The sequence below is a fragment of the Rhincodon typus genome, chromosome 14 (assembly GCF_021869965.1).
Source record: "Rhincodon typus isolate 14 chromosome 14, sRhiTyp1.1, whole genome shotgun sequence".
Classification (NCBI taxonomy): domain Eukaryota; kingdom Metazoa; phylum Chordata; class Chondrichthyes; order Orectolobiformes; family Rhincodontidae; genus Rhincodon; species Rhincodon typus.
The window spans coordinates 46,766,359-46,783,070 of NC_063345.1; the positions used below are offsets into that span (position 1 = coordinate 46,766,359).

Sequence of the window (16,712 nt, forward strand, 5' to 3'; positions counted from 1 at the left end):
CAGACCTGCTGAGCTTTTCCAGTAACTTTGTTTTTGTAGTGACTTACTCTTGGCCTCTGTGTTAACTTCCAGCTGAAAGTTGAGAGCAGCACTGTACGGTGCAAGTGCAATTAAACACAAAAGGGCACAAAATATAGAAAGAATTCTATAAGAGGCAAAACCTTAAAAATTCTGCTCCACTTTTGTGAATAACGTGGTGGGGAAATAAGTGGAGCAATTGTTAAACGTTAGTGGTATAATCTAGCATTAATATATGTGCCATAAACTTATAAAGTAGCCTTAGCTCTACCAGACTATAGGCCTGCTCTCTAATTAGAGAGAGACGACCGGTGGTGGTTTAACCTGAGGGTCGCTATGCCTGAGGCATAGCGAGAGGTTGAGAAGGAGACTCCTTCACAGTAATCTCAACAGGTGTTGGAATTGAACCCACAAAGTTGGCATCACTCTGCATCACAAACCAGCCATCCAATCAACTAGGCTATGTTGTGATGGGGTGAAGGTTCAGTTTGATACATAGTAATTATGACAAGCTTTCAAGCAATAGGTATGTGTTTCCTTATTAGAGGAAAGGGAGTGAGAGTCATCACCAACGAAAAATAGAAATTGCTGGAAAAGCTCAGCAGATGTGGGAGCATCTCTGGAGAGAAATCAGAGTTGACCTTTTGGGTCAAGTGACCCTTCCTCATCTCCAGTCTTGTCTCCTAGTGGCCAGTTTCAACATCACCGATTTGGAGAAGCAAGTTGTTTCTCCTTGCACTCCAATCTGTCTTGTCTCATTGGTCTGTGCTGAACTATTAATGAATGATGTGGCCAAAGTGGAATGAACTTACCTCAAGTAAGCAGTTAGCTATTTTAACTTTAAAAACCACAAACCATTTCTACCCCAGGAGTGAATTGGTGATTGTGAAAATAAAATTACCCTGACCGGAGACTGCATCCTAAAGGAAGATTTATAACAGGAATGATGACCAAGGATGTAAATAGCATAAAGTCTCCTAACATCCTTTCTCTAAAAGTCAACAAGATATAAGCAACATTGGCAAAGTCAGGCTTCATTTCCCATCTCTAAATGTTCCTTGAGTTGGTGAGCCAACATGAACAATTACAGACCATGCAGTGAATATATTCCCACAGTGCAGTTAAGTAGGGAGTTCCAGGATTTGATCTAGTGATGCTGAAGGAATTGTAATATATTTCCAATTCAGGTTGGTGTGAGATTTGAAAGGGAGCTTGGAGATGATGGTGTTACCATCTGCCTGCTGCTGTTATTAGAGTATGACTCCAACCAATGGAGAATTTTCCCTTGATTCCAGTTCATTTCAATCTCACCCTCTTTCTTGACATGAAGCCTTGATGCCATGGGCCATCCATCTCATCTTATAACTTATTAGCCAGTTTTATACCAAAGTTGTAAAGAATTTGGAGCTAAGATTTCTTGGCCTAATCGAAAGTGAGCGTCAGTGGACAGGTTATTGGTGAATTAATGTTGCTTGAAACATTGTCAGCACTATCTTCGATTTCTTTGATGATGATTGGGTGTTGAAAGATGAGTCTGTATTTCGTTGCATTAGATTTGTCTTCCACTTTGTGGACAGGATATACATTTTTTTTTACTTTGGCTAGACATCAGTGCTTTGAATATACTGATTGAAGGCACAGCTAATTCTAGAGCACAATTTTTCAGTACTGCAGCTGAAATTTTGCCGGGGGCGAAACCTTTACTAGTTGAATACTGACAGGTGAGGACAGATTTTACACTCAGTTCTTCCAGCTGAAGATGGTCACAAATGTCTCAGGGTTGTTTTTTGCATTTGTGCGCTGAGCATCTTCTATCATCAAGGATGAGACTAATCATGGAGTCCCCGGTTTATTATCTTATTGTTATAACTGAGGTGAGGACAGAAAATGCCAGGAGTATTCAGCAGGCCTAGCAGAACCTATATAGAGAGAAATAAGTGAATATTTCAAGCTGATGGGTTTTCCTGAAAGCTCAATGACCAGAAGCATTAACTCTATTTCTTTCTCCATGGATACTGCTAGATGTACTGAATACTTCCTGCATGCTTTTTTCTTTTTATTTCAGATTTCAGCATCTGGAATATTTTGCTTTTGGATGTGGTAGTGCTGTAAAGCTTTGATCTGATTCACTCTCTACAGTCTGTTACAGTTATTGACTTCCTAGTAAAGCTGCTTGTCTTGCAGCTGATTGATAGTCTGCTCAGGGCATTGTCTTGTTGCTTTCAATCATGGGAACATCATGGTAAACTCAATCCTATTCTCATTTCACACTCTATTTACCGAGGACCCCTACAACTCTAAAACTGAGATGATGCCTATTCCTCTCAAATTGAGAATTGGAGGTCAAATCTTCATGGCTAAGCTGCTCAGTGAATTAACTCACTGAGAAATCACCAAGCACCAAGTTTAGAATTGACCTCTTCAGGAATTAACAACCGAAAATCCTGGAAGTGCCTAGTGTGTCTGGTAACATCTATGGAAGAGAAACAAGAGGACATTTCTTCGGAACTCCAGGGAATTATCATCACTGCAATATAGACTTGCCCCCACTGTTACCTCTTCAACATATAACACAATTTAATACACTGGATTGTTTTTAAACAAAAAGACATAAATTGATTGATTTTCTCATCCTCAGAATGTACCAAGCTACTTTCGGTTAAATTAATGATGGGAAAGCAATTGCCTGGTGGTATTATCGCTAGACTGTTAATCCAGAGACCTTGGTTCAAATCCCACCATGGAAGATGGTGGAATTCGAAATCAATAAAAAAAATCTGAAATTTAAAGTCTGATGATGATCGTCAATCCATTGTCGATTGTCATAAAAACCCATCTGGTTCACAATGTCCTTTAGGTAGGGAAACTGCCATCCTTACCTGGTCTGGCCCATAGCAATGTGGATGACTCTTAACTGTCCTCTGGGTAACTGGGACGGGCAATAAGTGCTGGCCTAGCTAGCAAAGCCCACATACTGTGAATAAATTTTAAAAAAGTTAAGTAAAAAATTAAGCACTTCTGAAGTAAATATATTGTTAAATAAAAACCGAAAGAACTGCAGATGCTGTAAATCAGGAACAAAAACAAATTTGCTGGAAAAGCTCAGCAGGTCTGGGCAGTTCTGATGAAGGGTCACCAGACCCGAAACGTTAACTCTGATTTTTTTTCCTCACAGATGCTGCCAGACCTGCTGAGATTTTCCAGCAACTTTGTTTTTGTTGTTGTTGTTAAAGATATTGTTAATTAAGCAAATGTGGATAACCATTTTCACACAGCAATACCCTGAAGAAGCAACTTAGTGCATTATCAGAATACATGCATTTGATGTGATGCCTGAAGGCAGATAGTTGACCAGTGTACTGGAAAGCTCCCTCCTCCTCTACAGATAACAACATGGGGTCTCTCATGTTCATTGAAGCATGCAAATGGAAGCTCAATATAATTTCTCATTTCAAGATGTTCGTTCAACAATTGTCAATCTAAATAAAGGAGCTCAGTAGCATTTGAGTACTAATTTGGGAATATGTGTCTTTTGAACATCGGATCCAGTCGTTGTCAGACTCCAAATCTCATGCTAGAAGTCAAGACTTTAAGTGGTAGGAAGTGACCCCTACATCATATGAACAAAGAACAAAGGCCAGAACAGCACAGGAATAGGCCCTTCAGTCCTCCAAGCTTGCCCTTCCATACTAAAACTGTCTTCACTTACAGGATCCATATCCCTGGATTCCCTTCCTATTCATGTGTTCATCCAGGTGTTTCTTGAATGCTGCTATTGTGTCTGCTTCGACCACCTCCTCTGGCAGCACACTCCAGGCATTTAGCACCCTTGTGTGAAAAACTTGCTTCTCACATCTCTTTTAAACTTTCTCCCCTGCACCTTGAATCTGTGTCTCCTAGTAATTGACCCCTCCACCCTAGGAAAAAGCCTCAAAATTTCCACTCTCCATGAGATTCACAATCTTATAAACTTCTATTAGGTCGCCCCTCAATCTCCTGCATTCCAATGCAAACAAACCCAGTCTGGTCAATCTTTCTTCATAGTTAAAATTCCCCAGACAAGGCAACATCCTGGTAAACCTTTTCTGTACTGTCTCCCAAAGCATCCACGTTCTTCTGGTAATGTGGTGACCAGAACAGTATGCTATTATGCTCCATATAGACCATGAGGTTTGTTCTGTGGATGGTATTGCTTGTTAATGATGATTCTGTTGGAGTAATGTCTCTATCTGTTGAGTATTTTTCAGTATTGCTGCAACTTTATGCACTTTCTCGGCCACATGATTTGGGTACTGCTTCTGTTATCTGCCAACATGTAGTGGGGATACGCTGTAATTTGCATTTATATTCTTTTCTGAAAATGATTGTTATTTCTTGAAGTGATCAAGAGTTGATATGGCTGTACCTCTAATACTGTAATGCGCCTCATGTTATTTTGAAGGTACACATTTGATGTCACCAAATGCATGTTCTCCTCAGGAAACATCACAGAGAAGCTTCGAGTCAGCTCTTTTGATTGTACAGGAGAGGTGGTTGTGGACCTGTATGCAGGTAACATTGAGAGTTGCTCAAATGAACACAATGGGTTTGAGTGGTCTCAGTCTGTGAAGTATGATCTTATAATACCCTACTGTAAAGAGGGGAGCAACATTCCATTTTTGCAACATTCCAGGGACTGGTAACTTGAAGGAAAACTATTTTCATTTCATCAACTCATTTAGCCAATTGGTACTTACAGAATGTAATTTTGCTCAAAAGAGCAAGGGTGGTCAATTAACGTTGGTATAGATAAAATTTACTTTAGAGAGTCTACTTTTTTGAGCTCATTGTGTTAATTGAGCTCTCATACCATCAGCAAATCATCTCATGAAAGGTCCCTGATGATGTACAGCAGTATTTAAACAAGTGTTGGTGTAAACTCCAGAAGATGTTGGCTTGAACACACAAGTAATTTTAGTTTGGGTATGTATATTCTATATATGATAATTATTTATGATGTTTTGATATCTATTGTGCACTTCCTTCCCTCTCCAAATATCATTGGTAAGAAATTCATGCAGCTTGACATGATGTGCAGACTATTAGAATAATCAGCTTCTTTGTTTATTTTGAGTTTTCTTTAGTGCTAAAGGTGAGGACAGTCATGATTGGAGAACAGAGCATTTTATGCGTTTCTGTGCACAGTGTCACCAACACACGTGCACACACTCTTCCCAAGTCAAGGGCTACAGCCAAATAATTTGGAATAAAGTTCCCTGTGTGCTGCTTCTTTGAGTCCAAGGTTATTAGACAAAAATACAGCTATTTTGCAGAACTCTTTCAGGAAGGCTGTCCTGCAGTACTGGTTCCTGGCTTGGTGGATGCTGTTTAAATCATCCTGTTTATATTGCAGGGAAGTTTCAAATCGACCTTTACAACTTCAAATATGCATATGGATTTGCTTTTGAGTCTCTTTACACTTCATCAGCGAGTCAGTCAGTAGCCAGATTCATACATATCAATGATCAAAACAAGTGGGATATGCTATTATCAATGGCAAGATCTCCTGTGTTTTTATTGTCACCAAGATACTGCTAATGACAGAAGTGCTGTGTAAGCTAGGTTTTTGGATGATAATAGCCTCAGAAAAGATACTTTACTCACCAGTATGACATTTTATTGAAATAGAGAGACTAGCATTTTAATAGCACCTTTCAGTGTCACAAGTTGTCCCTTTGTGCTTTACAGCCGTTGCTTACTTTTGAAGTTTAGTTACTCCAATAGTATAGGATCCTGGTATATGAGTATTTCAATTGAAAACTAGTATTGTGTAAAGATACTCAGAGACTATCATATATGACATGCATAGCATCTTATTTTGTGAATCATGTGTACTGGTAGTTTGGTCTCATTCATTTAAAGCAAATGTGACTGATAAAATCCCGCAATTAATTCTGCTTCTGCAGGTATTGGTTATTTTACATTACCATTTCTCATACATGCGGGTGCAGCATTTGTCCATGCCTGCGAGTGGAATCCACATGCAGTTGCTGCACTCTTAAAGAATCTGGAATTGAACAAAGTATCACATCGCTGTAAAATCCACAGGGGTGACAACCGACAGGTATTTTCCTGTGTGCACACTATTTCTTACCGTTTTCTGTTGGAATCTTACAGGGTTTTCTGAATTTGTTTCATCAAAGCTGGATAAATCTTGAGGAATCTCTTGTTCTGAGGATAAATCTGCTAGATGTCTTTTCCAAAAAACTCAGCCTAAACCAAATACTATTTTCAGGTGCTTTCTATGTTTTAAAGTTTTGATACTTGAATCACATAATTTAGGTTAATTGAAGAATGTAAGCATAGAAGAATGTACAATTAAACTAAACAAGCTACAGGTGAAATTAGTTCAAAAGAAACTCTTTGATTTCTTACTGCCAATAAGTGTAGAATCTACACCTAAGAAAAGAAATTGAGACCAAGGAGATATATCAATTGCATCAATATCTGGTTGGAAAAAACATTGGTGACTCTAGAGATTTGTAAATATTGAGCTAATCCAGAACTCAGAACAGAATGATTCTTCTGTACTGGGAGTTGTAGGCACAAGAACAAATATTTTCCAGCAAACAGCTGATCAGATTTCATTACTGGGGATGAGATAGTGATGTTATATTTTGAAGTTTTGCCTTTTAGGGCTCAGTAGTCATAGAGTCATACAAATAGATCCTTTGGTCCAACTCAACCATGCCGAACACGTTTCCCAAACTAAACTAGTCCCATTTACCTGTGCCTACCCAATATCCCTCTAAACCTTTCCTATTTTTGCACCTATCCAAATGTCTTTTAAATGTTGCAACTGTACCTGCATCTACCTTTTCCTCTGGCAGTTCATTCCACATATAAAACACCATCTGTGTGGAAAAAGTTGCCCCTCAGGTCCCTTTTAAATTTTTCTCCTTTTGAACACAAAATCAACTGGAAGTTGCAAGCTCACCTCATTGTCACACTGAGCTTCACGCAGGCTGTATTAGTTAACAGTGGAGCTTCATTTGGTAGGAAGATCCTCTATTTAATGTCCACATTTCTTGAAATCTGCCCATGTTGCATACTGGTTGAGTTGCTATTGAGGGTGTGAGGGCAAACAGCAGTGGGTTGACATGAGTTAGCACTAAGTTAATATGAGACTATATAGGGCTGTGGATATGGGCAGAGGGGAAAGGGGTGATATTACAGTTACAAAGTGTCGTGCAGATGTGTGAAAAATAAGGAGGCACAGAGAAAAGGGGGGCCATTGCATGCAGGTAGAGAAGCTAGTGGTCCGGAAGGTATGAGGGATCTTGGTAGTAGATGGCATGTCATGACGCAGATCGGACATATGGCGTATGTGAGGGGTAAGGGATGTCTTTGGGAGTCTTTAATGTGGATTTTCTTCCAGGAGATTTATTGGGTCAGTGAGGTAAATGATAGATGACTTATACATGGTCTATGGAATGAGTGGACCTTTGTAGACCCAATGGTCTTTATTACTTTAATTTTCTAAAGTTCTATCTACACTCTGAAGTGGGCATCAGTACAGAGATCCATAAGTTCATCCATTTGTGGTTTTGGTGTTTTGGACCAATATTTGCATCAATTCTGAGCTGTCACTTGAGTTTTTAAAATGAATAAGAAATTGCTATAAAACTGATTGAATGTAGAGAATAGAAAGCAGGAAAGAAAGACGTAAATTGAAAAGATACAAGGATTTATTAACCATCATGGTTAGACTGTGTGTCCTTTATCAGTAATTTAATTGCCCCTTGCAGTTACATTTTTATAAAAATGACTTCACCTTTTGAAATGATAATGAGAGTTGGTTCAAACTCTTCTATTATACATAGTACCTAGGTTTTAGTCAAGGCCAGAATGAAGAAATAAAATCTCCTTTCTCTCGTGTAATGATCCTATTTTCAGTTACGAAGTTGTTAATAATTTGGTACATATTGTCGGTCTCCATTGCATGAGACACAGAAATAGACATGTGAAAAATGCATGTATTACACAGATGTCACAGAAAAGCATTGATGTTCTTGAGATGTTGGTGGTAAAACAGAATTTTGAGTTGGAGAAAGCTTTTCTGTAGTAGAGAAAGAATGTGCCGTCTTCCAATTTGGGTCATGGTAGAACATAGAACATTACAGCGCAGTACAGGCCCTTCGGCCCTCGATGTTGCACCGACCTGTGAAACCAATCTGAAGCCCATCTAACCTAAACTATTCCATTATCATCCATATGTTTATCCAATGACCATTTAAATGCCCTTAAAGTTGGCGAGTCTACTACTTTTGCAGGCAGGGCATTCCACGCCCTTACTACTCTCTGAGTAAAGAACCTACCTCTGACATCTGTCCTATATCTATCGCCCCTCAATTTAAAGCTATGTCCCCTCGTGCTAGCCATCACCATCCGAGGAAAAAGGCTCCCACTGTCCACCCTATCTAATCCTCTGATCATCTTGTATGTCTCTATCAAGTCACCTCTTAACCTTCTTCTCTCTAACGAAAACAGCCTCAAGACCCTCAGCCTTTCCTCATAAGACCTTCCCTCCATACCAGGCAACATCCTGGTAAATCTCCTCTGCACCCTTTCCAATGCTTCCACATCCTTCCTATAATGCGGTGACCAGAACTGTACGCAATACTCCAAGTGCGGCCGCACCAGAGTTTTGTACAGCTGCAACATGACCTCATGGCTCCGAAACTCAATCCCTCTACCAATAAAACCTAACATACCGTATACCTTCTTAACAACGCTATCAACCTGGGTGGCAACTTTCAGTGATCTATGCACATGGACACCGAGATCTCTCTGCTCATCCACACTACCAAGAACCTTACCATTAGCCCAGTACTCTGTATTCCTGTTACTCCTTCCAAAGTGAATCACCTCACACTTTTCCGCATTAAACTCCATTTGCCACCTCTCAGCCCAGCTCTGCAGCTTATCTATGTCCCTCTGTAACCTGCAACATCCTTCCGCACTATCCACAACTCCACCAACTTTGGTGTCATCCGCAAATTTACTAACCCACCCTTCTACGCCCTCATCCAGGTCATTTATAAAAATGACAAACAGCAGTGGCCCCAAAACAGATCCTTGAGGTACGCCACTAGTAACTGAACTCCAGGATGAACATTTCCCATCAACCACCACCCTCTGTCTTCCTACAGCTAGCCAATTTCTGATCCAAACCGCTAAATCACCCTCAATCCCATGCCTCCGTATTTTCTGCATGGGGAACCTTATCAAACGCTTTACTAAAATCCATATACACCACATCAACCGCTTTACCCTCATCCACTTGTTTGGTCACCTTCTCGAAGAACTCAATAAGGTTAGTGAGGCACGACCTACCCTTCACAAAACCGTGTTGACTATCCCTAATCAAATTATTCCTTTCTAGATGATTATAAATTCTATCTCTTATAATCCCTTCCAACACTTTACCCACAACCGAAGTAAGGCTCACTGGTCTATAATTACCAGGGTTGTCTCTACTCCCCTTCTTGAACAAGGGGACAACATTTGCTAGTCTCCAGTCTTCTGGCATTATTCCTGAAGACAATGACGACATAAAGATCAAAGCCAAAGGCTCTGCAATCTCCTCTCTAGCTTCCCAGAGAATCCTAGGATAAATCCCATCCGGCCCAGGGGACTTATCTATTTTCACACCTTCCAGAATTGCTAACACCTCCTCCTTATGAACCTCAATCCCGTCTAGTCTCATAGACTGTATCTCAGTATTCTCCTCGACAACATTGTCTTTTTCCTGTGTGAATACTGACGAAAAATATTCATTTAGCACCTCTCCTATCTCTTCGGACTCCACGCACAACTTCCCACTACTGTCCTTGACCGGCCCTAATCTTACTCTAGTCATTCTTTTAGTCCTGACATACCTATAGAAAGCTTTAGGGTTTAGGGTACATACGAGGAATCCCACCAGTGAAACACAGGATCATAATAGCATAAAATCATATGACCTTCAGTGGTATTATCAATCAAGTTAGCTTCAATGTTGAAGATGCTGTTCAGGTGTCTAGGTAGATTTGGAAGAACCCATCAATCCTTACCAGTGAAGGTGTACATAATGTTGTACAGCAGAAAGGATTGCATTAGAGGATGACACAGGATTAGTCAGGTTCTGACAAGATTGTGAGGAGGAGGAGTATAAATGCAGGGCATCCATCACCAGACCAAGCACTCATATTGTTGAATCACCTAATCATGATGAAGGTTTATATAATGTAAATCATGAGAAATGCAATCCTGTGGTCTACTCCTACCACTGTGCATGTGGCCATCTAGACATGAAGCAGCTTGTTGAGCACTGGCTGAGGGAGGTAATGTATGAAAATTGGGACCACTTTACATCTAATCCAAACCTTTTCATCATCATGGTTCTTCTCCTGGGCTGGTCATACATCACTCAAAACATTCTGCAACAATCCTGCTAGAAATCAATGATGTGTTCAAGGCCCTGATAATGTATCTGTTATCCTGTTTAAAGCAGAAGACACCTCCTGCATGTCTGTGGTCATTGGCTTGCATTTGATAGCCTTGGCTTAATTTGCATGTTGGTGGCAAATGCAGTTTCCCTACCACCAATCCACCATGATCAAACTGGAATTCTCTGTTCTCTCAGCTAATGTGACAGAGGCAAAGGCCCAGAGCAAGAGACAAAGAGGTTATTAATAGTGCAGAAAGAAATAAATGTAAAATGGGTGTAAATTAAGGTATTGTAATTTATTTAATTTATACCTGATTTCATCTTTTTGTTTCTTTCTCCACCATTAACAACAACTCCTTTGTCTTTTGCGCTGGGCCTCTGCCCTGTCAAAAGTATTTAAAAAAAACATTTTTCAACATCTTAAGTTCTTAAGAAGTCATACTGGACTGAAAACATTAACTCTGTTTCCCTCTCCACAGATGCTGTCAGACCTGCTGAGTTTCTCTAACATAGACTCCCTACAGTGTGGAAGCAGGTCATTCGGCCCATTAAGTCCACATCGACCCTATGAACAGCATCCCATCCGGACCCACTCCTACCATAGCCCTGTAACCCTGTATTTCCCAGCGTGCACATTCCTGGACACTACGGGTAATTTAGAATGGTCAATCCACCTAACTTGCACATCTTTGGTCCATGGAAGGAAACTGGAGCACCCAAAGGAAATCCACGCAGACATGGGCTGAGGTGACTTGGTCTCCAAGGTTCACGTGGACTGTCAGGTTTTATAAATAGCTATACTTTAACTATTTAATTCTGAGATAAAATGCAATTTGGAGTTTTAAAGATAATCGGCTCTTCTGCCTGGTTCATGTGATTTATGTTGCTGCGGAGACAGACTATGACAGAATTGGAGTCCACAGAAAGTCATTCTAGTAATGGCTTACATGGTTTCTAAATTATCACTGAATCTGAATAAATGGGTCAGTTTGCAAGAATTGGAAGAAAGGAAGAGAAAGCAGAGAGTTATAGGCAGTAGTCTTTACGATTGACCATGTAAAATGTTGGTGAGAGCCTGAGAACTCATTTAGACGAGGCTGTAAGATTAGCTTTTGCTCTGCGATAACACTTGTGGTGAAAGACCATTCAGGGAAAAGAAGTTATCCAGCTGAGAAAATAAAATGAAACATTGTTAAATCCAAGTGTTTTTCTTTCTCTATCTGCACCAATCTTCGTGCATGTGAACCTCCATTTTCCATCTGCACAATGATAAATTTTCCCATCGCTTTGATGAATGTGCGTTCAGCAAAACAAGTTTTCTCTGCATGAATGCTATAATTGGGTGCAAATACTGAATATGAAATTAGTATTGGAGAATTAGACAGAGGCATTGGCTTTATGCTGGGCATGCCTGGCCTGAAGGCGCTTGACTGTGTTCTCATCAAAGCATCAGCATAATTTGATTATTGAGATGCCTTTATTTGGGTCTCTCCTGGGATGTTTTCCTGTGTATTGGGATCCAGTTTGTCAGAGTGATGCATTTCTCTCTAAATACCATTGAAATTGAGTTTTGAAATTGAGTTGTGAAATAGTGTTGGCTGCTGCATAGCAGGAGGACTCAGAACACTGAAGTCAAAATTGTTTACTTTCCAATCATTGAGTTGTCTTCTGGGTTATGCTCACTCGTTTGAACCCAACTGACAGCCATCTACAGATATAATTTTGGTGCCATATTTCAGCAGGATTTGTTTTGACTTGGTTTGATTTAGTATTGTCACATACCGAGATACAGCGAAAAGTATTGTTTTGCATGATAACTCAACAAATCATATCATACACAAGTACATCAGGGTAATAGAACAGAACATAGAATATAATGTTACAGCTACAGAGAAGGTGCAGAGAAAGATCAACTCAACTATATGAGAGGTCCATTCATAAATCTGATAACAGCAGGGAAGAATATGTTCTTGAATCTGTCCGTATGTGTTTTCAAACTTCTGTATCTTCTGCCCAATGGAAGAGGGTGGAAGAGAGTATAACCAGGGTAGAAGGGGTCTTTGATTATGTTGGCTGCTTTCCCAAGGCAGAGGGAAGTGTACACAGAGTCAATGGAATGAAGGTTGGTTTTTGTGATTGACTGGGCTGGGTTCACAACTCTCTGTAATTTCTTGTGGACTTGGGCAGAGCAATTGCCATACCAAACTGTAAAGCATCTGGATAGAATGCTTTCTGTGGTACATCTGTAAAAATTGTTAAGAGTCAAATTGTGGACATGCCGAATTTCCTTAGCCTTCTATCGCAGTTGTGTAATGTTAGAAAATCAATTCAAAGATACGTTTATGGTCCCAAAGGTGCTCACAGCAATTTGACCAAATGGTTCACAGACAGCTCATAGTTTACAGTACAGCTTTTCTTCTTTTAGTGGATACTGGAACCGTGAAAAGCTATTCCCAGGTATCTACCTTTGGCTCCCACGTTAGCTAAAATACAGTAGGTCGAGGTACCTTGATAGAGATCTTCCTTTTCATTCTAATTTGCATTTGTAAAGAAATGTTTGAAATATTCCTTGGTTATAAATTTATAATTAAACTCCATTGTGTTTCTCAGCTCTCTCTACGCAACCTGGCAGATCGAGTGAATTTGGGACTTATTCCACGTTCAGAAGATGGATGGCCTATAGCATGCCAATTGTTAAGAGAGGATAAGGGAGGGATTTTCCATATTCACCATAATATCAGCCTGTATGCTGAGAACAGAGACGCACACTTCAACAGGCAGAATTTTGATAGCGGTTCTTCTAAAGCACAGCAGCAGAGTTTAACAGCAGAGCTTCGAAGCTTGAGTACTGAGGAATCTGGGAGCGACTCTGATCCTACAACTCCAGCATTCACATCATCATTTAAAACGTGTACTAATAAAGACAGCATATGCAACTCAAGATGGAAAGGACCAGGCAACCGGTCAGAAGTTGAAACAAACTGTGGGATGCGTTGTGAAAAGAGGATATTTACTAATCCGGAGTGGCAAGCTTGGGCAGAGACAGTGGCCTTAAGGATTAAGTGTTTATTAGAAACTCTCCATCCAAAGCCATGGTGGACAAATATCTTACATATTGAACATGTGAAGTCTTATGCGCCTCATATTGATCATGTTGTACTGGACTTGGAATGTAGACCATGCGATGTGAATTTATGAACTGAAAATATTGATCTTTTCCCTAAACTTTATAATCCATAAAAGTTGAGAATCTGAAAATACCTGCATTTATCAAGGTTACATATGCCATCTCTCTTTCGTTAACAGGTATTATCCTGTCTATCTCTTAATGGCCTTTTTGCACCCTAGCCTTCTGTTTGTATTGGTGTGCCTATAAAATAATTTTACAAATAACATCTTATGATCCACGACCATTTAATTTCATTGTTTATCCTTGCTTTTCTAATTGTTTTTGTTGACTTCTGTCCTAATCTCTCTGTATTCTCTTTTATCATGCACTCTTCTACTGTCCTTATATTGATTATAAGCACTTTTCTTTACTATCTATCTATTGTTTTCTTATGATTTTATTCATCCATGGCATCGCATTCGTGTTTAGTTTGTTCTTTCTTTTTGATAGAATATTTTTTCCTGTACTCTGAAATGTAGATGTTGTTTAGCACTGTCCTACATTGCTATTTGCCAATAATTGATGCATAATAATTCTGTGAAAGTGACCAGAGGTCTTTTCATTTTCTAAGCATTGAAGGCAATGTAGCACCGTCCTCCATTCTTCATTTCCATAGTTCCCTCTGTAACCTGTAAGCAGGTTATTTTTACAAGATCATCATACCCCTTCTCTGTCGGCAACGTTACCCCATACCTCTGAAAATCATGTATTTTATTCCAGCATCTGTTCTTTCTTAACCCTATCCTTTCCACTTATGTGCTTCAGACCTTGTTGCTGCTCTTCCTCAGCTTCATTCACGAGTGAGGAAGGGATTTAGATGACATCTGTATCCACAGTACCACAGGTGCCGCATACTCCCAGCCTTGTGCAGTCAAAGCTGGGACAACAATTTGAGTTTGAGACATGACCTGGTCATGAAATAAAACATTGGCAATGCCAAAGTTTCTGAAATGTGTATGTTACATGATATGAGGCACTAGGCCAGCAGATTACTGAATATCAGCAAAGATTTGTAGTGCTTTGAGAAAAAAGTTGAACAATCGTGACAATGATAAAAAATATAGAATTCAGGAGTTTAGCTAACGCTGGCAAAGAATACAACACAGTACAAGATGAAATTAGTGACCTGTCCAGTTATGTGACAAATGAAACCAACCAGGATAAATATGAGATGGTACAATTTGGTTGGAAAACCAGAAACATTGCTCACACCTTAGAAAATAAGAAGCTGAAATGGGTAAAAGCAAAGGACTCCAGAGATTTATGGGAACAAACCACAAATCAGCATTGCACGTCAGCAACATAATTAAAATGAAAACAAAAGACCACAATTTATTCCAAAGTGTCTAGAATTAAAAGTAGTGAACTATGCTAAGTTTATGTAGGACTTGGTAAGGTTACAGGTACTGTTTAATCTGATCCCTGTACTCTAAATGGATATAACTATTCCAGTGTTTTTTTAAATTAGAAGTGTACTACCAGAAATTAGAGAGAATGGATATCAGGAAAGATTGAACAAAGGAAATAGAAGAATTGAAGATAAAGGGTTTAGAGGGATACGAGCCAAATACTGGCGAATGCAACTGGATTGATTTAGAACATCTGGTTGGCTTGGAAGAGTCGGACTGAAGGGTCTGTTTCCAAGCTGGGCTGTTCTATAACTAAGTTCAAGACCATGTATTCAGTCAGAAAATAGGATACATGTTAGCCCAAAAATAATTAGAATGCGGAACTCTATCATAAGAAGTCATGGAGGCAAATGACATGGCTGCTTTCAAGAGGAAAATAGAAATACTGAAGAACTGCGATGAGAAGCGGAACAGGAAAAACCTCCTATGGAGTATAAATACCAGCACAGATTAGTTGGGCTGAATGGCCTGTCTCTGTGCTGTGTAGAATATGTAATAGATGGATCAGAGTCAGGCGATTGTTAGAACCTCAGGTGATAACCAATTTAAAAGGTACCATTTTCAAAATCTGTAAATCTACAGTCACTTTTCCGACCTGTCCTTTGTCTTGCAAGAAGCAATTTCTCCTACGGATGGCAGTGTTTTGCTTGTCTGCTTCTGCTTTGTCCCATCCCCACCTCTCGCTATGGTACTGTTCACATCCATAACTTCACGTTAAAAAAATTCAAGCGCTGTGTCTTGTGCTCGGCAGTAAAAGAGTTTAGCCTCATTCCACTTTCTAGCTCTTGATCCGTGCGCTTGCTGGTTATAGAACTTCAAGCGTCGTTTATGTTTGCAAGCAAGCTATTTATCTGACTAGCTGAACCCCAACAGGTTGGAGTGCATCGATTTAGCACAGCTGGCAGAATGAAGTCTGCAGCTTTGGTAATCTAGGCAGCTCAGCTATTTCTCAAAGAGGAGGGCCGGCTGGAGACTGTGTGCAAATCATGGGCTGGAGTAGTAGAAGTGTGGGACAGAGAGCTTTGTTCCGCCCCCAGGTGGCTCGATCGTTCTGTTGAGCTGCAGCAGGAAAGTTCTTTTAACTTTCATTTCCGGCACCAGCGGAAGAAAGAAGACAGAAATCCAAGCGAAAGGATTAGAAAAGTCCTTCTCGTGAGGGAATTTTGGTTGTGTCTTGTATTCTGCAGTAAGTAGATTTCTTTTTATTAACAAGGACGGGTTGTGCAGCGTGTACGTGTGTTATGGTGACAGCCCCGCCTGTCCCATTCTACCTGAACTGGGCTCATTCTCATTCCCAGGGTCTGATTTAGAAAAAAAAACGAAAGCAATTTTCTGGCTTCTTTCAACTTGATGTTTCGACGGAAAGCAGCTGGAAAGTCCCACAGGCTCGTTTCAATCCATTAGTCACCACCAGAGTAGACAATCTGCTTTCCAGATTTGGTTAATTTGGTTGGTAAGAAGAAGAGGTTCTCACTGTCGGAAAATGATGTGGGTGGCTGAGTTGCTTGGGAAAGAGCAGTGTGTAATGCCGAGGTATTGGAAGGCTCAGTGCAAGCCCTGCTCCGTCTAGATCCCCACCCAGCCTAGGCTCCAGTATCATCCAGTACCTCACTTTGATATTACTGATATAATGTTTTGATGCGTG

The 16,712-nt window shown here is 40.1% G+C and overlaps 2 protein-coding genes across 3 annotated transcripts in view; both read left to right on the plus strand.

Moving 5' to 3' along the window:
- The window catches only part of trmt12 (tRNA methyltransferase 12 homolog), a 22,878-nt gene extending 8,269 nt beyond the window's left edge, over positions 1–14,609 (plus strand). For both annotated transcript variants that reach the window (XM_020519467.2, XM_048604878.1), the window contains exons 6-8: positions 4,460–4,569; positions 5,964–6,121; positions 13,100–14,609. In XM_020519467.2, the coding sequence (XP_020375056.2) occupies positions 4,460–4,569; positions 5,964–6,121; positions 13,100–13,687 (856 nt within the window). In that variant the 3' untranslated portion in view covers positions 13,688–14,609. The remainder of the gene's footprint in view (positions 1–4,459; positions 4,570–5,963; positions 6,122–13,099) is intronic.
- A 1,472-nt stretch (positions 14,610–16,081) lies between these two features.
- sytl4 (synaptotagmin-like 4) overlaps positions 16,082–16,712 on the plus strand; it is an 82,127-nt gene continuing 81,496 nt past the window's right edge. Inside the window, exon 1 of the mRNA XM_020519375.2 lies at positions 16,082–16,253. The gene's annotated coding sequence lies outside the window, so the exon portion shown is untranslated. The remainder of the gene's footprint in view (positions 16,254–16,712) is intronic.